This window comes from Xiphophorus hellerii, chromosome 1 (assembly GCF_003331165.1).
Source record: "Xiphophorus hellerii strain 12219 chromosome 1, Xiphophorus_hellerii-4.1, whole genome shotgun sequence".
In the NCBI taxonomy this organism is placed as follows: Eukaryota; Metazoa; Chordata; class Actinopteri; order Cyprinodontiformes; family Poeciliidae; genus Xiphophorus; species Xiphophorus hellerii.
In genome coordinates this window covers 31917223-31932809 of record NC_045672.1, presented here as the reverse complement: position 1 = coordinate 31932809, position 15587 = coordinate 31917223, and the positions used below count along the sequence as shown (strand labels likewise).

At 42.8% G+C, this 15587-nt stretch overlaps 2 protein-coding genes across 2 annotated transcripts; one reads left to right on the top strand and one right to left on the bottom strand.

Moving 5' to 3' along the window:
• The first annotated feature begins 866 nt into the window (after positions 1–866).
• LOC116722674 (protein NDRG3-like) lies at positions 867–12272 on the top strand. Its single transcript, XM_032566855.1, is given in 17 exon segments — positions 867–1011; positions 4717–4820; positions 4935–4967; positions 5072–5177; positions 5274–5394; positions 5493–5555; positions 5662–5722; positions 5805–5891; positions 5966–6022; positions 6114–6217; positions 6724–6789; positions 6867–6885; positions 6887–6919; positions 7083–7130; positions 8198–8233; positions 8311–8362; positions 8952–12272. Coding segments are annotated over 16 exon segments (1014 nt in total). The 5' UTR covers positions 867–1011; positions 4717–4763; the 3' UTR covers positions 9023–12272.
• Positions 10492–15213, bottom strand: rfc2 (replication factor C (activator 1) 2). The gene is made up of 6 exons (XM_032566842.1): positions 14938–15213; positions 13716–13821; positions 13459–13560; positions 13125–13383; positions 12409–12669; positions 10492–10754 (listed from the first exon to the last, which is right to left on the bottom strand). The coding sequence occupies exons 1-6, from the start codon at positions 15170–15172 to the stop codon at positions 10644–10646; spliced, it is 1074 nt and encodes a 357-aa protein (XP_032422733.1). The 5' UTR covers positions 15173–15213; the 3' UTR covers positions 10492–10643.
• Between the last annotated feature and the right edge of the window lie 374 nt (positions 15214–15587).

Sequence of the window (15587 nt, the reverse complement as noted above, 5' to 3'; positions counted from 1 at the left end):
TCATCTGTTTAATGTCAGGTGATTAAAACTTTGTGGTAGGATATGCACAATGCAATACATAACAGATTTGAAAGTCAACTGCTTCTTTCATATTTTATGCATCCATTTCTCTCTTTATTTTATTTCATTTGTTTTGTTATAAAGGAAAATAAAGGACATTGAAAAAAAATTAGATTAACTGAAGCAATGCATATGATCTGTTTGTGAATGTGGTTAATACGTGTGTGTGTGTGTGTGTGTGTGCGTGCGTGCGTGTGTGGGTGTGTGTGTGTGTGTGTGTGTGTGTGTGTGTGTGTGTGTGTGTGTGTGTGTGCGTGTGTGCTGTTTGTATCACGGGACTACCAATGGAAATTAGCCTTTTGCTAAATCCAACGTATTTAATATTTCATAGCGTATAATGACAATTGACCAAATAAGATCAAATTAATACAAGTAAACATAGGAAGAAATTCAAGTAAATGTTAACAGTAAATATAGGTAAATTAATGCTTAATCAACTGTAAACAAAGATATGATCTTGTAAGTCAATAAAGTTAATTAGAATTAGAATAAAATTAAAAAACGATGGATGCATTCATGTGGTGTTTTGAAAGGCATTGACAAATAAAATGCATTATTATTATTATTATTATTATAATTATTATTATTATTATTATAAAATCTCAAAATTATTATTTAGAGTCACACATAACAAGCTGACTTTTTCTAATGACACATAACCAGAATCAATTTTAATTTATGTGGATTTCTGGGGAATATTTACTGGGCTGATATGAATCAAACTTGTTGTTTTCTGTACTAATTTGTCCCTAAAGTAAACATCAAGGCCCCGCCCCCCGTGTTTAGATTTCTGACGTAGCTCCGCCCCGGACTGTCCGCGTGCAGCAGAACGACCGGAGAGAGAATCCTCCTCGCGACCAGATTCAACAAACTCTGCTGGTTACCAACGGTTACCTGCTGCCGAACCGGATTAAACCGCCTACCGACCCGCTTCAGGGGTGAACCGACTAACGGTGAGTGGGGGAAAAAAACTCCATTATGTCAGTTAACTAGAGACTGGTTACCTGGTAACGACTGGCAAGCTAGTTAAAACTGCTAACTGACCACTGGGGATCGTTGCTTGTGTTGAGCGGTAACTCAAAGGTTCCGTTTGGAGAACGGTTCGGTTCTGTTCTGATGGAGCTCGCCTTCATGATGACGATGTTACGAGTTACAGGTGTGTGTTTGTGTATCGGGGTGTGTGTATGTCAGTGTGTGAGTGCGCGCGCGAGCTGGAGATGTAGTCTCCCATGGTAACGGTTGGTTGCTAAGGCTCCCTGTCAGTGGAGGTTACGTTACCATCCTATTGTGGCTCTTTGTGCGCTAATGTGGGCGGACAGCTCAGCCAGAAAACATCCAGTTCATCAGATCTGCAGCTGCTAAACCAAATAACAGATTATATTTAAACTAAAGGCTGATTTTTATTCATTGGAACTCAGAGAAAAGTGCCTACAGCCTTTCTTTCTGCTTCTCTGGCTGTTGGGAAGGTGAGTAATAATCACCGTGAACACCTCGGTGAAAGCTTTATGTGTTAACCACCATGACAGGGCGGAAAGCCATCAGCGATGATTTAAGAGGAGGAGCAACCTGGAAAGCTTTAAAAGCTGTTTCCAAACTGTTTCTGTGGAATTTCATCACCTCAGTTCATCAATCCTGGAGTAATTTACCAATCAAATAGAAAAAAGTAGATATGGTATGAGCTCCTGTAGCAGTCTGTTTCAAGCCTCTGACTGAAGATAGTCTGTGTATGAAGCAGAATCTCATCATGTTTTTTCCATTTTGTTTAGCATTTTCTGAAAAACTGTCATTTTAGAACTGGGTTGGTTTTAGAACCAGTTCGGTTTTAGAATCGGGTCAGTTTTAGAACTGGTTTGGTTTGTGAACATTGGTGTTTGGAGTCGACCGAAGGCCTGTCGTAATAAATCAATTAATCAGATGATTAATTGAAACAAACTGAATCATTTCTTTGCATGATTTATCTTTTTCTCTTTTCTCTCTCACTACTAAAGTCTTCAGTCTGGTGCTTTGGTCTCAACTAGCCCTTATTTTGAAGGACAATTTTGTTTACAGAGATTTTATAATTCATTTTTATCTAATTTTTCTGATGTTTCGTTTATTTATTTTGGATATTTGTCTTCCAGTTCCAGTGTTTATTAAATGTTTATTAGTCTAAAGTTTATTTATATTTCAGAATATGTTCTGAAACATATTCTAATGTTATATTACTTGAAAATGGTCTGAAAACAACAATGTTATCGTTTATTGCTGTAATTTCTGGGACAATTTATAAAATTTGTTATGCTGACAGGTTTTGTCTGCCGTCCGTTTTGGGAACTGACAGTCAGAACCAAGCACCACCATGAGGGGGCATCACACTACATGGAGAAATAGCGTAGCGGCAAGATGGCAGATGATTTGCCTAGACAGTCGGTTGGTTGAGGAGGTGTGAATGCTAATCGAACTCTGATGCAAACTAAAAAAACAAACTCAGGTCCGGTTACAAACCCTGGTCTGGTTCGGTCAGAAACTCGGTCTGGGTTTGAACTGGTTTGGTTCCAATGCATTAGGAAGCTGACTACAGTGCAGGGCATTCTGGGTAAGAATCCATCCAACTTTAAATCCCTTATTATCAGTCAGAGTCTGATATGGTAGATCTATTTACACCTGCATACTGAATGAACAGCGACTGCTGGACAAAAGAGACTAAAGTGTAGAAGTTTGGTCATAATGCACAGGTGAAACCAAACTCAGCATATGATGGAAAACCATTCAGCAGCTTGGGAACAGCTGATTGGCTCAGACTTTTCTGCATCTACAGGAAGCTTTTCAGGACCTCAGCTAGTGTTCTGAGTTTTTCTGCTGTTTGGTTCCTCTGAGGGAAACTGGACCCAGTCAGACCCCAGCAGGCAGAAATAAACCCTGAATCACTTCTGCTATGGATCCATAATTTCTGGATCCACTCCGGACTGCAGGTGGAGCCTGGTGGAGGAGGATGCTAAGCATTTCTCACCTGCTGAACGCTGCCTCCTGCTGGTCAGGCTGTCTGTTAGCGTTACACTCTGACCAAAGTGAAGTTCTGTTGTTTCTTCTTCATCATTTTAACCCAGCCATGCATGCTAAATGAACAACAGCTGTCTTCAGTCAGAGGCTTCTTCAGATTCATTGCAACATGGACTGCTACATGAGATCCTTCCTGCCCACAGCCGTCAGTCAGCATCTACAATAACTCTGTAAAGAACCTAAATTACTGAGTCACAACAACATTTAATATCTCTTTGGGATCAATAAAGTAATTTGGAAATTAATTGACTTGAACTGAAACATTGAAAACATGATAAATGCCTTGAAACTGTGAGAAGATCCAGTAGAAATAATTTCCTGCAATAATTAGTCTACCAAAATCATAGTTAAACAAGACAAAAGGAAAATAAAACCAATAAAACCTGATTAATTACTGAACTAAATATCATTTATAAATTTGAATTAATATTGTGATTTGTTTTTGTTTCTTTACACTGAAGTATTTTGGGATAAAAACCAAAGGAGGCTGATGTGTGTTTAACTCTCATTGCATTCCTATCATGTCAGTTTATGGTCTGGAAGATAGCTGAGTATCTATTTCTGAACTGTTATTGTATTTATGCTTATTGGATTTTCTTTATTGAAGAAAACAGGAAACACTTTATTCAGTTTCCTGTTGACTTCCTGCTGATTGAGACTTGATTTAATGTTCTGTTTTCTGTTTGACTTTAGATCAGAGCCAAGTTGACTTTAGGACACAGTTTATCAAACCAAAACCCAATCTACTGAAACCTGTCTGCACACACACACACACACACACACACACATCCACCCCCCCTCCCACACACCCCAACACACACACTTCATGTTTCCATCAGACTCACTGAGCTGGAAACTTTAGGCTGAGTAAATCTGATGTTATAGAATAATTTATTATATTAAACAATAAGAAAACATGGCGGGACTGAAGAGTTTTTCATTTCCATGTTTGTTTGTAAATAAACCTGTTGAAACATTTGTGGATTTTTACAAATTTTTTTGAATTTGAAGTGAAACCGGTGCTGATCCAGTAGAACCGGACCGGTTCACTGCTGTTTCCTTATCGCCATGGTAACAGACTTCTGTGACATTAAGATTAAAGACTTTAATGAGAGGAATTTATGATAAAATCTGAAGGTTTTTGGAGTTCAGTTTGTGTTTTTCTTGTGTCGGCTGTGGGCAGGAAGGATCCACCATGACCATCTTTCAGTTTTGTAACATTTTAATCAGAGGTTTAGAGATGAGATCTTTTAATAAACTGCTCCCAGATTTAGGAATATTTGTGTATATTTTCAATGTAAGCCTCAGTTTGTGATTAGTTCTCTGACAGTTTAGAGTCTTTCAGTCACAGAAACATTTTAACCCCTCCTAGCTGACCGCCGGACTTGAGCTGCAAAACGCATTTAAAGATGCTGCAAACGGCTGCAATTAAGCCGATTCAGTTATTATCCCATCACTGGCAGCACTTCCTGCTAACAGCTGCACCACAGTGTAATTTACCTCAGATCAGCGGGTGACCTTTGACATTTCAAAACGAGCTGTGATTGTTCAGCTGTGTGTTTTGTTTTTTTTCTGGGTGATGAATGGATGTTTTAGTTTAATCCTCTCCTGTCTGTCCGTTTAAAGTGTTTTCTACCAGCTGACTGGTGTGAAACACTGACCTCATGGAGGAGCTTCACGACGTGCAGCTGACGGAGATCAAACCTCTGCTCACAGGACAGGTGAGGGGCGGGGCTTAGCACAGCTCAGACATGGCGTTATGAGGCTTAAATCGTCCCTGTAGCCCTGATAAAGAGCGATGATCAGTTACCCAGTTCTCTGTGTTGTCGTTGCAGAATAAGAGCAACCTGCAGGATGTCAACTGCAAGGTGAGTTCAGCCAGTCGGCTTCACAACTGATTAGTGTGGAAGGATTCAAACCAGGCAGCACAGAGTTAGCATTTCATAAAAGTCTGAGTGTGTGTGTCGTCCAGGAATACGACGTGGAGACAGCGCATGGAGTGCTGCACGTCACCATGAGGGGCGTCGCCAAGGGCAACCAGCCCACAATCCTCACCTACCACGACATTGGAATGAACCGTGAGTAAACGGGGCGCTGCAGGTGGAGACCAGAGGACATCTGGACGTGTCCTGATGTCCTCTGGTCCCTGTGTCTCTCTGTCCGTCTGTGTGCAGACAAGTCGTGCTTCAACACACTGTTCAACTTCGAGGACATGCAGGAAGTGACGCAGCATTTCTCTGTGCTGCATGTTGACGCTCCTGGACAGCAGGACAACGCTCCAACCTTCCCCACTGGGTAACACACACACACACACACACACACACACAGTCCATAACCAAGTGGCCTCAGTGATTGTGTACAGTAATTAGCACTGAGTGTGTGTGTGTGTCCAGGTACGAGTACCCTGCCATGGAGGAGCTGGCTGATATGCTGCCGCATGTCCTCTCCAAGCTGCAGTAAGTCCTCTGTCCACTGGAGCAGGAAGGGAGTGATGGGGTAAGGTCACTCAGAGGTCATTCAGAGGTCACTCTAAGGTCACTCTGAGTCTGGTTGTGTCTTCAGGGTGAAAAGTGTGATCGGTATCGGCGTCGGAGCTGGAGCCTACGTCCTCGCCAAGCTGGCTGTAATCAAACCCACCCAGTCATCCTCAGTTCCATTCTGACTCCTCCCACTGCTCCCAGTAAAACCAGTTGTTGTTGTTTCAGCTGAACAAGCCCAGCTTGGTGGAAGGCTTGATTCTGATCAACATTGACCCGTGTGCCAAAGGCTGGGTGGACTGGGCCGCCTCCAAGGTAACCGTCTCCCCAGATGCAGGCGAACGAACGAAGCAGAGACACAAACTGAGCCTCCATTTTGTTTCCTGCAGCTGAGCAGCTGGACCAGCAGCCTGGTGGACAACATCATGGGACACCACTTCAGCTCTGTGAGGGACACCGCACCGTCCTCATGTCCTACAGGTCCTACAGGTCCCACAGCATGTACAGACAGCACTTTATCTGTGTGTGTGTGAGCAGGAGGAGTTACTGGAGAACAAGGAGATCATTCAGACGCTGAGACTCCAAATCTGTCAGGACATTCCTCAGGAGAACCTGGCCTTGTTCTTCAGCAGCTATGAGAAGTGAGGCGCCGCCGCTTACTTCCTGTCAATTCAGACGGTTAATCCTGATTAATCAATCAGTAAAATAATCAGCGAGCAAGTCATTCAGTAATCGATTTGTAACACTCAGAGCATCAATGAAGCCAAAACTGAACAAAAATATAAACATTTAGCATTTAAGAGAAAATGTTAAAATCAAAACTCAAGTGACTTTTTTCTCTTCACCAGGTTCATATGATGTAAAAATCTCCTATTAAAGCTGCAGTGTGTAATTTTTATAAAGTTGTTTTTACTGATTTGTTGAAACTGTCAGTATTTTGTGACAGTTTGGTCTGATCTGTGAAAAATCAAGCCTCTCTGCCGTCTGCCAGTCAAACTAGAAACAACCAATCAGGGCCAGCAGGCCGGTCTTATCAATGCTAAAGCTAGTTAGCGTGGCCACCATGATGTTGGCAGATAAACTGTTTTCCTCTAATGATAAGTTATGTGTGTGTGTGTGTGTGTGTGTGTGTGTGCGTGTGCATCAGCCGTATTGACCTGGAGATAGACCGACCCACCCCTGGTCTCACTGGAAGCGGCCTCGTCACACTCAGGTAACTCCGCCCCCAACCTGAACTCACCTGGTCGCCCGGTTCCTGTCGGCCGCTCTGATTGGCTGGTTGTTCCTCAGGTGTCCCGCTCTGCTGGTAGGTCGGAGACATGTCACCTTCTGTGGACGCCGTGGTGAGTCTCCGCCCTCTTCCTCCATAGAATCCAGCTCTCTGATTGGCCATCTGTCTGTCTGCAGTATTTATATTTAGTTTTATTTCCTTTCCTTATTTTAAAACTTCTTCATATTTTTCTGGATTTTTGTCATTTTAAGAAGTTTTGTTTGTTTGTTGTGCAGGTGGATTGTAACTCCAAACTGGATCCCACCAAGACCACCCTGCTGAAGGTAACCACCTGTTCAGGCCTTGTTACCATGACAACGTCTGTTAATTATTGCAATAAATGATAATATTGTTGTTTTTAGAACCTTTTCAAGTAATATATTGATACTTGGCATAATAATGTAAGTTTGCCCTCTCAAAGAACAATAAATACTGGAACTGTTTACTTAATTATCCAAAATAAAACAACCCAAAACAATAAATAAAAAAGAAATAAAAACCATAAATAAAATAGTTTATGATGTCTCTGCCTACAAAATTTTCCTTAAAATTATTAATCTCCATAATGGAATTTATCAAGCTTATTTTAATTTATAATGAGATTAATTGATTGACTACTTGTTATATTCATGTTTCTTCTTTCTTTACTAAATTAGTCAATTTGTTGTTTTATTAGTTTTTCAAATTTTTTTTATGGAGAGAAATTTGTTCCAATATTCTTGCAAGCAAAGAACAAGTTCAAAAATTGAAATTTGGAAAAAACGCAACTTTAAGAAACTTCATCAAACAATACATTTTGAGGCAAATGTACTGAGTGTATGAAACAGATGAACCTGCATTTGTTCAGTTTGGTATTTTTTCAGATTTAATTTTTTTCCCAAAGAAAACTTTGAGACCCAAGTTTTATTAATCGCATTCATTTCAAATTGTATTTTACAGGTTATATTCCACACTGCGGAAAGCCAAGTGTCACAAAACGTCACTTTTACCACACATCTGATTAAAACATTGGTTTCTGACTTAAGACGGCGTAAAAAATGGCCAAGATCCTGTCAACACGCCGCTTTTCTTGCCGTTGTAAGACTAGCTTCTGAATGTCACTGCATGTAAAATGTGACGTTCAATGACCTGAATAAACATTGTACATTTTTGAAGGTAGTCTTAAGATAATTTATAGTTATTATAAACATATAAATGTCACATCCACCTGCTGTTATCTGATTTCTCATAGTGTGATTGTGGCTGACAGTTGGGGAGTTCAGCCTTCACACAGTGAATGAACCAAACGTTGTAACCAGCAGATTAAAGCTGGTCACTCTGATAATGATGTCATTCTTTATCTGTCCACTAGATGGCGGACTGTGGGGGACTTCCTCAGGTGGTTCAGGTGAGTTTCAGATAAACACCGGAGTTCCTGGTTCTGTTTTTAATGTTGAATGAAAACAAAATGATTTTTCTGTTCAGCCTGGGAAGTTAGCCGAGGCCATCAAGTACTTCCTCCAGGGAATGGGATACAGTGAGTGTCTGCACGTCGGCTCACACTCAGCTGATTAACAGGCTTTTATCCTGATCTGTCTCACATGTTCATTACAAATGAATCTGCAGCTAAAAATCCTAACATAAGAAAAGCTTTCTGCTGAAATCAATCCACTGTAGGACTGATCTGGGGATTATTTATGATTATTAATTAGATATAATGAGGTTGTTATTGTGCTGCTATCAGGTGTTGAATAGATCAACAAAAAATCAGGTGACTTTAATTCAAATAGTTCATGCTTAGTTTGTTATTGAGTAGGTAAAGAAAACATTTTGGGGGATTTTAGTTTTGAAAAATATTTTTTTGGTCTGTACATGGTGCTGATGATTTTGCCCTCCTGACAGAAAGTTTGTGAATCCTGTACTAGACGCTGCGATGATTACACAAAACATCTCCTCTTTGTAGCCCACCTGGTGCAGTCAAATACAGTGTGTTAGTAACGACCCGACATTGTTCCAGAACTGAACAGCAGGTTCTGTCTCTAAATTAGTTTAGGTAGATCAGTTTTTGTTTTTATTGTTTGGAATATTACTGCTGGACCCTCTGACCTTTGCCCCTGTGCCCCCAGTGCCCGCGGCCGGTATGACCCGTCTGATCCGCTCCAGAAGCCACTCCGCTACCAATGCGAGCTCCATGTGAGTCTGGCGCCGTAGCGCCACCGACGCCCACCAAGGGGCGCCGCTGAGGTCCTGACCATCCAGCCAGCAGTGCCGGCCTTGCGGTTCTGGTTCTGCTCCTCCTCCTCCAGTTGTCAGAGTTCTTCCTGAAGAGTCCAGTTCATGCTGGAGATCGGACCGGTGCGGTTCTGTTGTCCAGCAGTTGCTATGGTAACACGTTTCTCTCTTCGTGGAGTTTACATGCCGTTGTTCTGTGGTTCTTGTTCTCTTTGATCAGACATTTTTCTCTTTCTTGTGGTTCTGATCCGATCTTTTTGATATTTACTCGTCGTTGATATTTGGTTCTGACGGACCCGACTCCTTCAGGAAGTTAAATATTTAAGGAGTTTCACGTCCTGAAACTCATTCATGAACTAAAGCTTGAGGGGAGGTCCGATCCGATTCAACTCCAGAACCCGACTGGTTCTGCTTCTAAGTCACAGCTTGGCCCGAAACCAGAACTGATCTTCATCTGCTTCGTCAGAACTTGTTTCTAGTACTGCCGGGTCGGCTCGATCCGCTTCCCTCAGAATCTCTGCAGTCCATTTGTCGGCATGCCGAGTCGTAGCATGAGAAGTTTCTGTGGGCCCGATGTTCAGCTCTACTGAAGACACCAACAGCCCCAGAACCTGGTTCTGCTCCATTCTCTTCAGTAAACGGGAGTCCATCAGGAGCTCAGAACCCTGTGGTTCCTGGAGCAGAACCGGGTCTTGCTGCGGTTCTGGTGGTTTGGGTTTCCTGTTGCTCTGGTTCTAAACCTGCTGGATGTTTGTTTCTGTAGTTTGTAATGAAATAAAGCTGAAATAAATCAACGGCTCCTTGCTGCTCAGAACCAGAACCAAACCCGGTTCAAACATGGAATGATTCTGCTGCTGATCGAGTCCACTCCACAAAGGTATGGAGACAAATTGGGGCCAACACTTTATTTTGTTAAAACCTTATGAAATTGAAAAACACTCATTTTTAAAAATGAAAAGTATTGAAACTGGAAAAAAATAAAATAACTAGAAAAAACAACTTTAACCTGAAAAGAAGTTTAGAATGTTTTTCTTCAGATAAACATTTCTTTGCATTTTCAGGGTTTATTTGGTCATATCTGGTTGCCTTTATTTGACAGTTGTCAGACAGGGCTGGGACTCGAACCATTGCCTTCGTACATGGATCTCGCTTTTCCCCTGCGTCACCCACAGACATTTTTTAAGGAACTTTTTGGCTCCAGTTTAGCTCCGTACCGGCCCTGATCCAGCCTCATTCTGGTCCCGTCCGACTCCAGACTGAAGCAGAATGTGGAACGGGATCATTTCAGGTTCTGGGTCAGACAGAACCAGCCAGAGAACCCAGACCCACCCAATGCAGACAGAGCTCTGAATCAGAGCTGGATCAGAACCGCCTCCAACTTTATTCCCTCCACTTCCATCAAAAACAGCAAATTAATTATGAATAAAACCTGACTGCAGATCAAACAGTTTATTATCTAACGGTGGGAAAACTTTAACCCTTCAGAACCTCCAGGGGTCAGAAACTGTCATCATCCTCTCAGGTCCAGTTTGTTCCAGCCACATCGTGGTTCTGGTGAGGAATGAAGTCTGTTGGGTTCATGTTGTTCAGCTGGCAGCAGGGGGCGCCGTCTTGCTGCAGAGTCTTCCCAGCAGGCCGGCCATCTGCAGCAGGGAGTTCACTCCTTCAGCCACCCGCATGTGAGTGAAGCCGATCTCCTGGAGGAAACGAGAGAGAACCGGTTCCTGATCACATCAGGTCCAAACGGACGGGTTTACAGAGTTTTCTCTCAGTTTAAACAAACAAAGACAATGATTAAAAAAAGTTAAACCTGCAGAATGTGGAAACTGAGGGACTTAAAGCGAATTCCTTTCACTCAAGTATTCACTAATTGAATGAATAATTAGTTTATATTTCTGCCTGTTTGAGAACTTTTTGTTCAAACTGTAGTCTCACTTCTACGGAAGCCAAAACGTGCAAACAAAGAATGATACAAACAACAAATGCTGCAACTACAGAAAATTGAAGCAAAATGGAAAACCTGTTGCTGCCACTAATTAACTTGGTCTGATTATTAAAGTACAGCCACGAACAGCAACAGTTACTGAGCTCCGCCAGGGCAGACTCTTTCCAGTCAAGTTGCTCTCTATATGTGTGGTTCGGTTCTGGTCCAGTGGGGAGATTCTCCACATTACGGTCTGGAGCGCAGCAGCTGCGGTTATTTCTCCGCTGATTTGCAGCGACACTCAGCAACAGAGAACCTCGAGGTTCTGATTGTGATGGACTAAATAAACCCAGATATTTTATTTTGTCTTATAAAAAATGTTCCTGGCCCAAACATAATGATAGACTCAGATTATGAACTTTTATTTTTTTTTTTAAATACAAACGAAAAATAAAATTCACATCACACCAAGCTAATATTATGTAGTTCTGGTATTTTACACTGTCGGAGCAGAACAGCAGCTCGGATCTCTGACCAGCTTCTCTGCTTTCTTTTAGATGTAACTTCTATCATGAATATAGATTAGCAAAAAACCCTACAAGTTACAATGAAGTACTGCTACTTCCAGTGGGCGCCAGAAGTAAGACCCATAATCGTTTCCCCAGTAAACCTCCCAGGAGTAAGGTGGACAGAATCAAGCTGTAATATTACAGACTCCAGACTCCCCCTAGGGGGCTGGAGGAGTTCTGTCTTATGGAAAGACCGCAGCGATCTCCCTGTTGCTTCTATTTCATGTTTTTGGAGTTTGGGTCATTCACGTGTTGCACCTGTTAGCCTCTGTACGCTATAGTCATCTAATCACTGTCTTTTCGCTGCAGCTTTAATAGAAATTGGTTCACCGTTTGAGTATTTTTCCCTTCAGCCTCTCTGTGGGAATTGTTTTAGTTTCTTGTTTATTCAGCAGAATTAAAAAACATCCAGAGCCAACGCAGGTTTTACTTCCTCATTCAGTCTGGGAAGCTTTTTAAAAATCGCTCTAATGTTCCAATGAATCTTCAAACAAGCTCCAGTTTTTCTCAAAATCACACAAAATCAGCAGATTCCAGCTATTTTTGTACTAGTGCATAACTACATTTTTTCTGTTCTGCAGAAATGGTAAGAAAATATTGAGTTTAAACAATGCTAACTCCCACCTGCAGGTGGCAGTATTTCTTACAGAAGCTTGATGTCAAGTTTTAGAAAACTCATCAAGTTATTTAAGTTCTTTAAAGAATAAAAATGTTAGAGTTGATCTGTCTGATGTTGTTTTTTTTCTTTTAAATGTACATTTTGGAGGGAAAAAAAATCTTGTGAAGTTCCTAGTAAGCAGAGTTAAAGCAGCGCCAGCGGTCCGGTGATTGTGCTCAGCGTTTCCTCCTGTGCCTCACCTTGATGAACTCCAGCTTCAGGTACTCGGCCATCTGGAACGTCTTGCAGACCCTGAAGATGTTCCCCATGATGTCCTCGGGGGAGTAGCCCAGCGCCCACAGCTGCTCCACCACCCGGTACGCTGCGTCCACGTCCCCCGCCACGCAGTGTCCCAGCATGCTTTTCACCAGCAAGGGGTGCGGCTCGTCGCACACTTTGAACACGTTCTCGCTGTTGATGTAGCCAAAGCCAGAGTGGGTGGACTGCAGGTTGTTCAGCGCCTGGAACCGAACCAGAACAATCAGCAACGCACGCCCCTCCTCCAGCCTCGTAGCCCCTCCTCCAGCCTCGTAGCCCCTCCTCCAGCCTCGTAGCCCCTCCTCCAGCCTCGTAGCCCCTCCTCCAGCCTCGTAGCCCCTCCTCCAGCCTCGTAGCCCCACCTCCTCACCAAGGTCATTGTACTTAACTAAGACTAACGAAAACTGAAACTGAGAAAACATTTTTGTTAACTGAAATAAAAACTATAATGGGGAACTATTGTATGCGTTTATAAAACAAATATATTTAGGTTATAGATACAATATCCTTTGTTTTTGTGTTTATTAATCTATTTATTAGCATACACACTTTAAAAACTAACTGAATTGGACGAGCAAAAGGTCCCAAAGAAGCATAGCTAAACTATACTGAAGAACCCAGAACTATCATGACCCGCATCCTGACTCCGCCCCCTCACCTGCCGCATGTCCCCCTGTGCTGTGAAGATGACGGCCTCCAGCCCGTCGTCAGATACGGCCAGCCGCTCTTGCTCCACCACTTCCTGCAGCCGGGCCAGCACCTGGCCGTCCGTCAGCTTGGCATAGCGTAGCACAGCGCAGCGCGACTGGATCGGCTCGATGATCTTGTCGGAGGCGTTGCAGGCGAGAGCGAACCGAGTCGTTTTGGAGTAGATCTCCATGATCCTCCTGAGCGCCTGCTGAGCGCCATCCGTCATGCTAGGGGCGGCAGAGCAGCTTCATCAGGACAGGAAGTAAAGCAGGAAGTGTCCGTGGGAATGAGTCTCCGCTCACCTGTCCGCTTCATCTAGGATGATGATCTTGTGTCGACCTTTGGGCAGCGTGACTTTCTGCTGGGCGAACATCTTGATCTTGTTTCTCACCACATCGATGCCCCTGCAGAGCCACTATCAGCGTTCGTCATTAAAGTCCCGCCCCCTGGGACAGCATCATTAAAGCCCCGCCCCCTGGGACAGCATCATTAAAGCCCCGCGCCCCGGGACAGCATCACTGAAGCCCCACCCCTCTGACATTGCACCGCTGGGTCTCACCTGTCGTTGGAGGCATTGAGCTCCAACACGGCGTCCTTCATGGCGGCCCCCAGCAGAGTGCGGGCCAAACACAGGATGCTGGTGGTCTTCCCTGTCCCTGGAGGTCCTGAACCGCACCAAAACATCTGGATCAGTTCCTAATTCTATAAACCAGCAACCAAGCCCCAAGTATCATCCTCCACCATCATGCATGACTGGTGATGTTTTGTTCTGAAATGGTTGGCTGAACAGATGTCTGTGTGGTCTAGTTAAAGTACAACAAGCAGCATTTTGAAGGGATGCCTGACTGACACCAGTGTGACCTGAATTATTATTTTTAATTATCGATTCAAATTTTAAAAATTACACATTCTGAAGACTTTTCCATTAAGCCTTTTTAGAAATTAAATGCAAACAAACAATAATGAGCAAAAAATGCATAAAAGATTTTTTTTTACAGACATTCAATAAAGTAAAGCTTAAACTGCAACTTAAGGATTTCTGGGTATTACAAATTTACAGACAGAAGTTTGTGTTTATTTTTCTTCTATGCAAAATGTATAATTTTTTGTATGGTTTAGGCTTAAATACTGATCTGAGTTTATAGCTTTTAGCAAATTGACTTTTTTCAGTCTATATACTCCTGTTAGTGATTAATGACCAAATTAGTTGACCATTATTTCAATAATAGATTAATTCCATAAAAAGTACAACCTTTATTGAGATAAAAGGCGTGAAGTTATTATCCTCCAGGTCAGTGATCTGAAAATAACCCCTCATAGCCTGGATGGAGCTTTACAGGAACAACTCAGGAAGAAGCCGCCATGTGTCTAAGATTGGACCCAAAGGAACCTGGTACCGATAAACTGGAAGACAGAATCCCGAGGAATCCCAGGACGAAAGGCTGAGGTCTAAAGGATTAATAACAACTGGAAATAAAGTTTAGGAATACAATAATTAGTGCATGCTCTTATTTCTCCCGAAACTTCAATAACCCTGGAAAATCCTCTGGTCTAATAGGCAACTCCTTCAGACCTTATTAGGGGTTAAACGTAACTTCTTTTCTCAAGAATCCTTTCTGGTTCTGACCCAGGTTCCAAACTCTGCCGCCATGTTGTTTTGACACCTTTTTCCTTCCACATTCCAAACATCTTTCATTCTTCTCCTGTCCTACTCCTTGAACTTTAACATTTCCCTGTAGATCACATCCTGACTATTATGTTTCCTCCGGATCCACACCGACCTGCTATGATGATGTTCGGGACGTTTCCCTCCCTGGCGAACACCTCCAGGCGGCTCACCGTCTCCTCGTTCCCAACTATTTCATTCAGTTTCAGCGGCCGGTACTTCTCCACCCAGGGCAGCTCGTAGGAACTCCCGGAGCTTTTCGACGAGGACTCCCCGGCCTCGGTGTCCGTCTTTACCCCGCTTCCACTCGGCTTCTGGTCGCTTTCCCTGTCTGCCATCTCTACGTCCATGTTGTCTTGTCCGGTTGTCAGCCCGCGAAAGGGGAACTAAAACCTCATTGGCTGGGAAGTTATTTTCGAAGGAGGTGATTGGATAAGAAAAGCTCGCGGTAAGTCAGTGAAGCAGAGTGGCTTCGCATCATTTTCCACCGGGCGAAGCAGGGGGTGCGCTGGACTGGGTGGAGTTTACTCCGAATTTACACTATAATCCAGAAAACTCACGTTTCTGCACCATGAAACATTAGAATATTTAGTTTAAATCTTATTTAAACACACCATAAAAGATCAAATTCAACACTGGTTGAAAACTCATTAAATTTTGAGCAACCAACATTTACAATGCTTATAAAATGTTTTCACCCTATTGGATGTTTTACCATTTTTATTTATTTCACAGTTCAGTCATGATAAACAACATTTGACATTT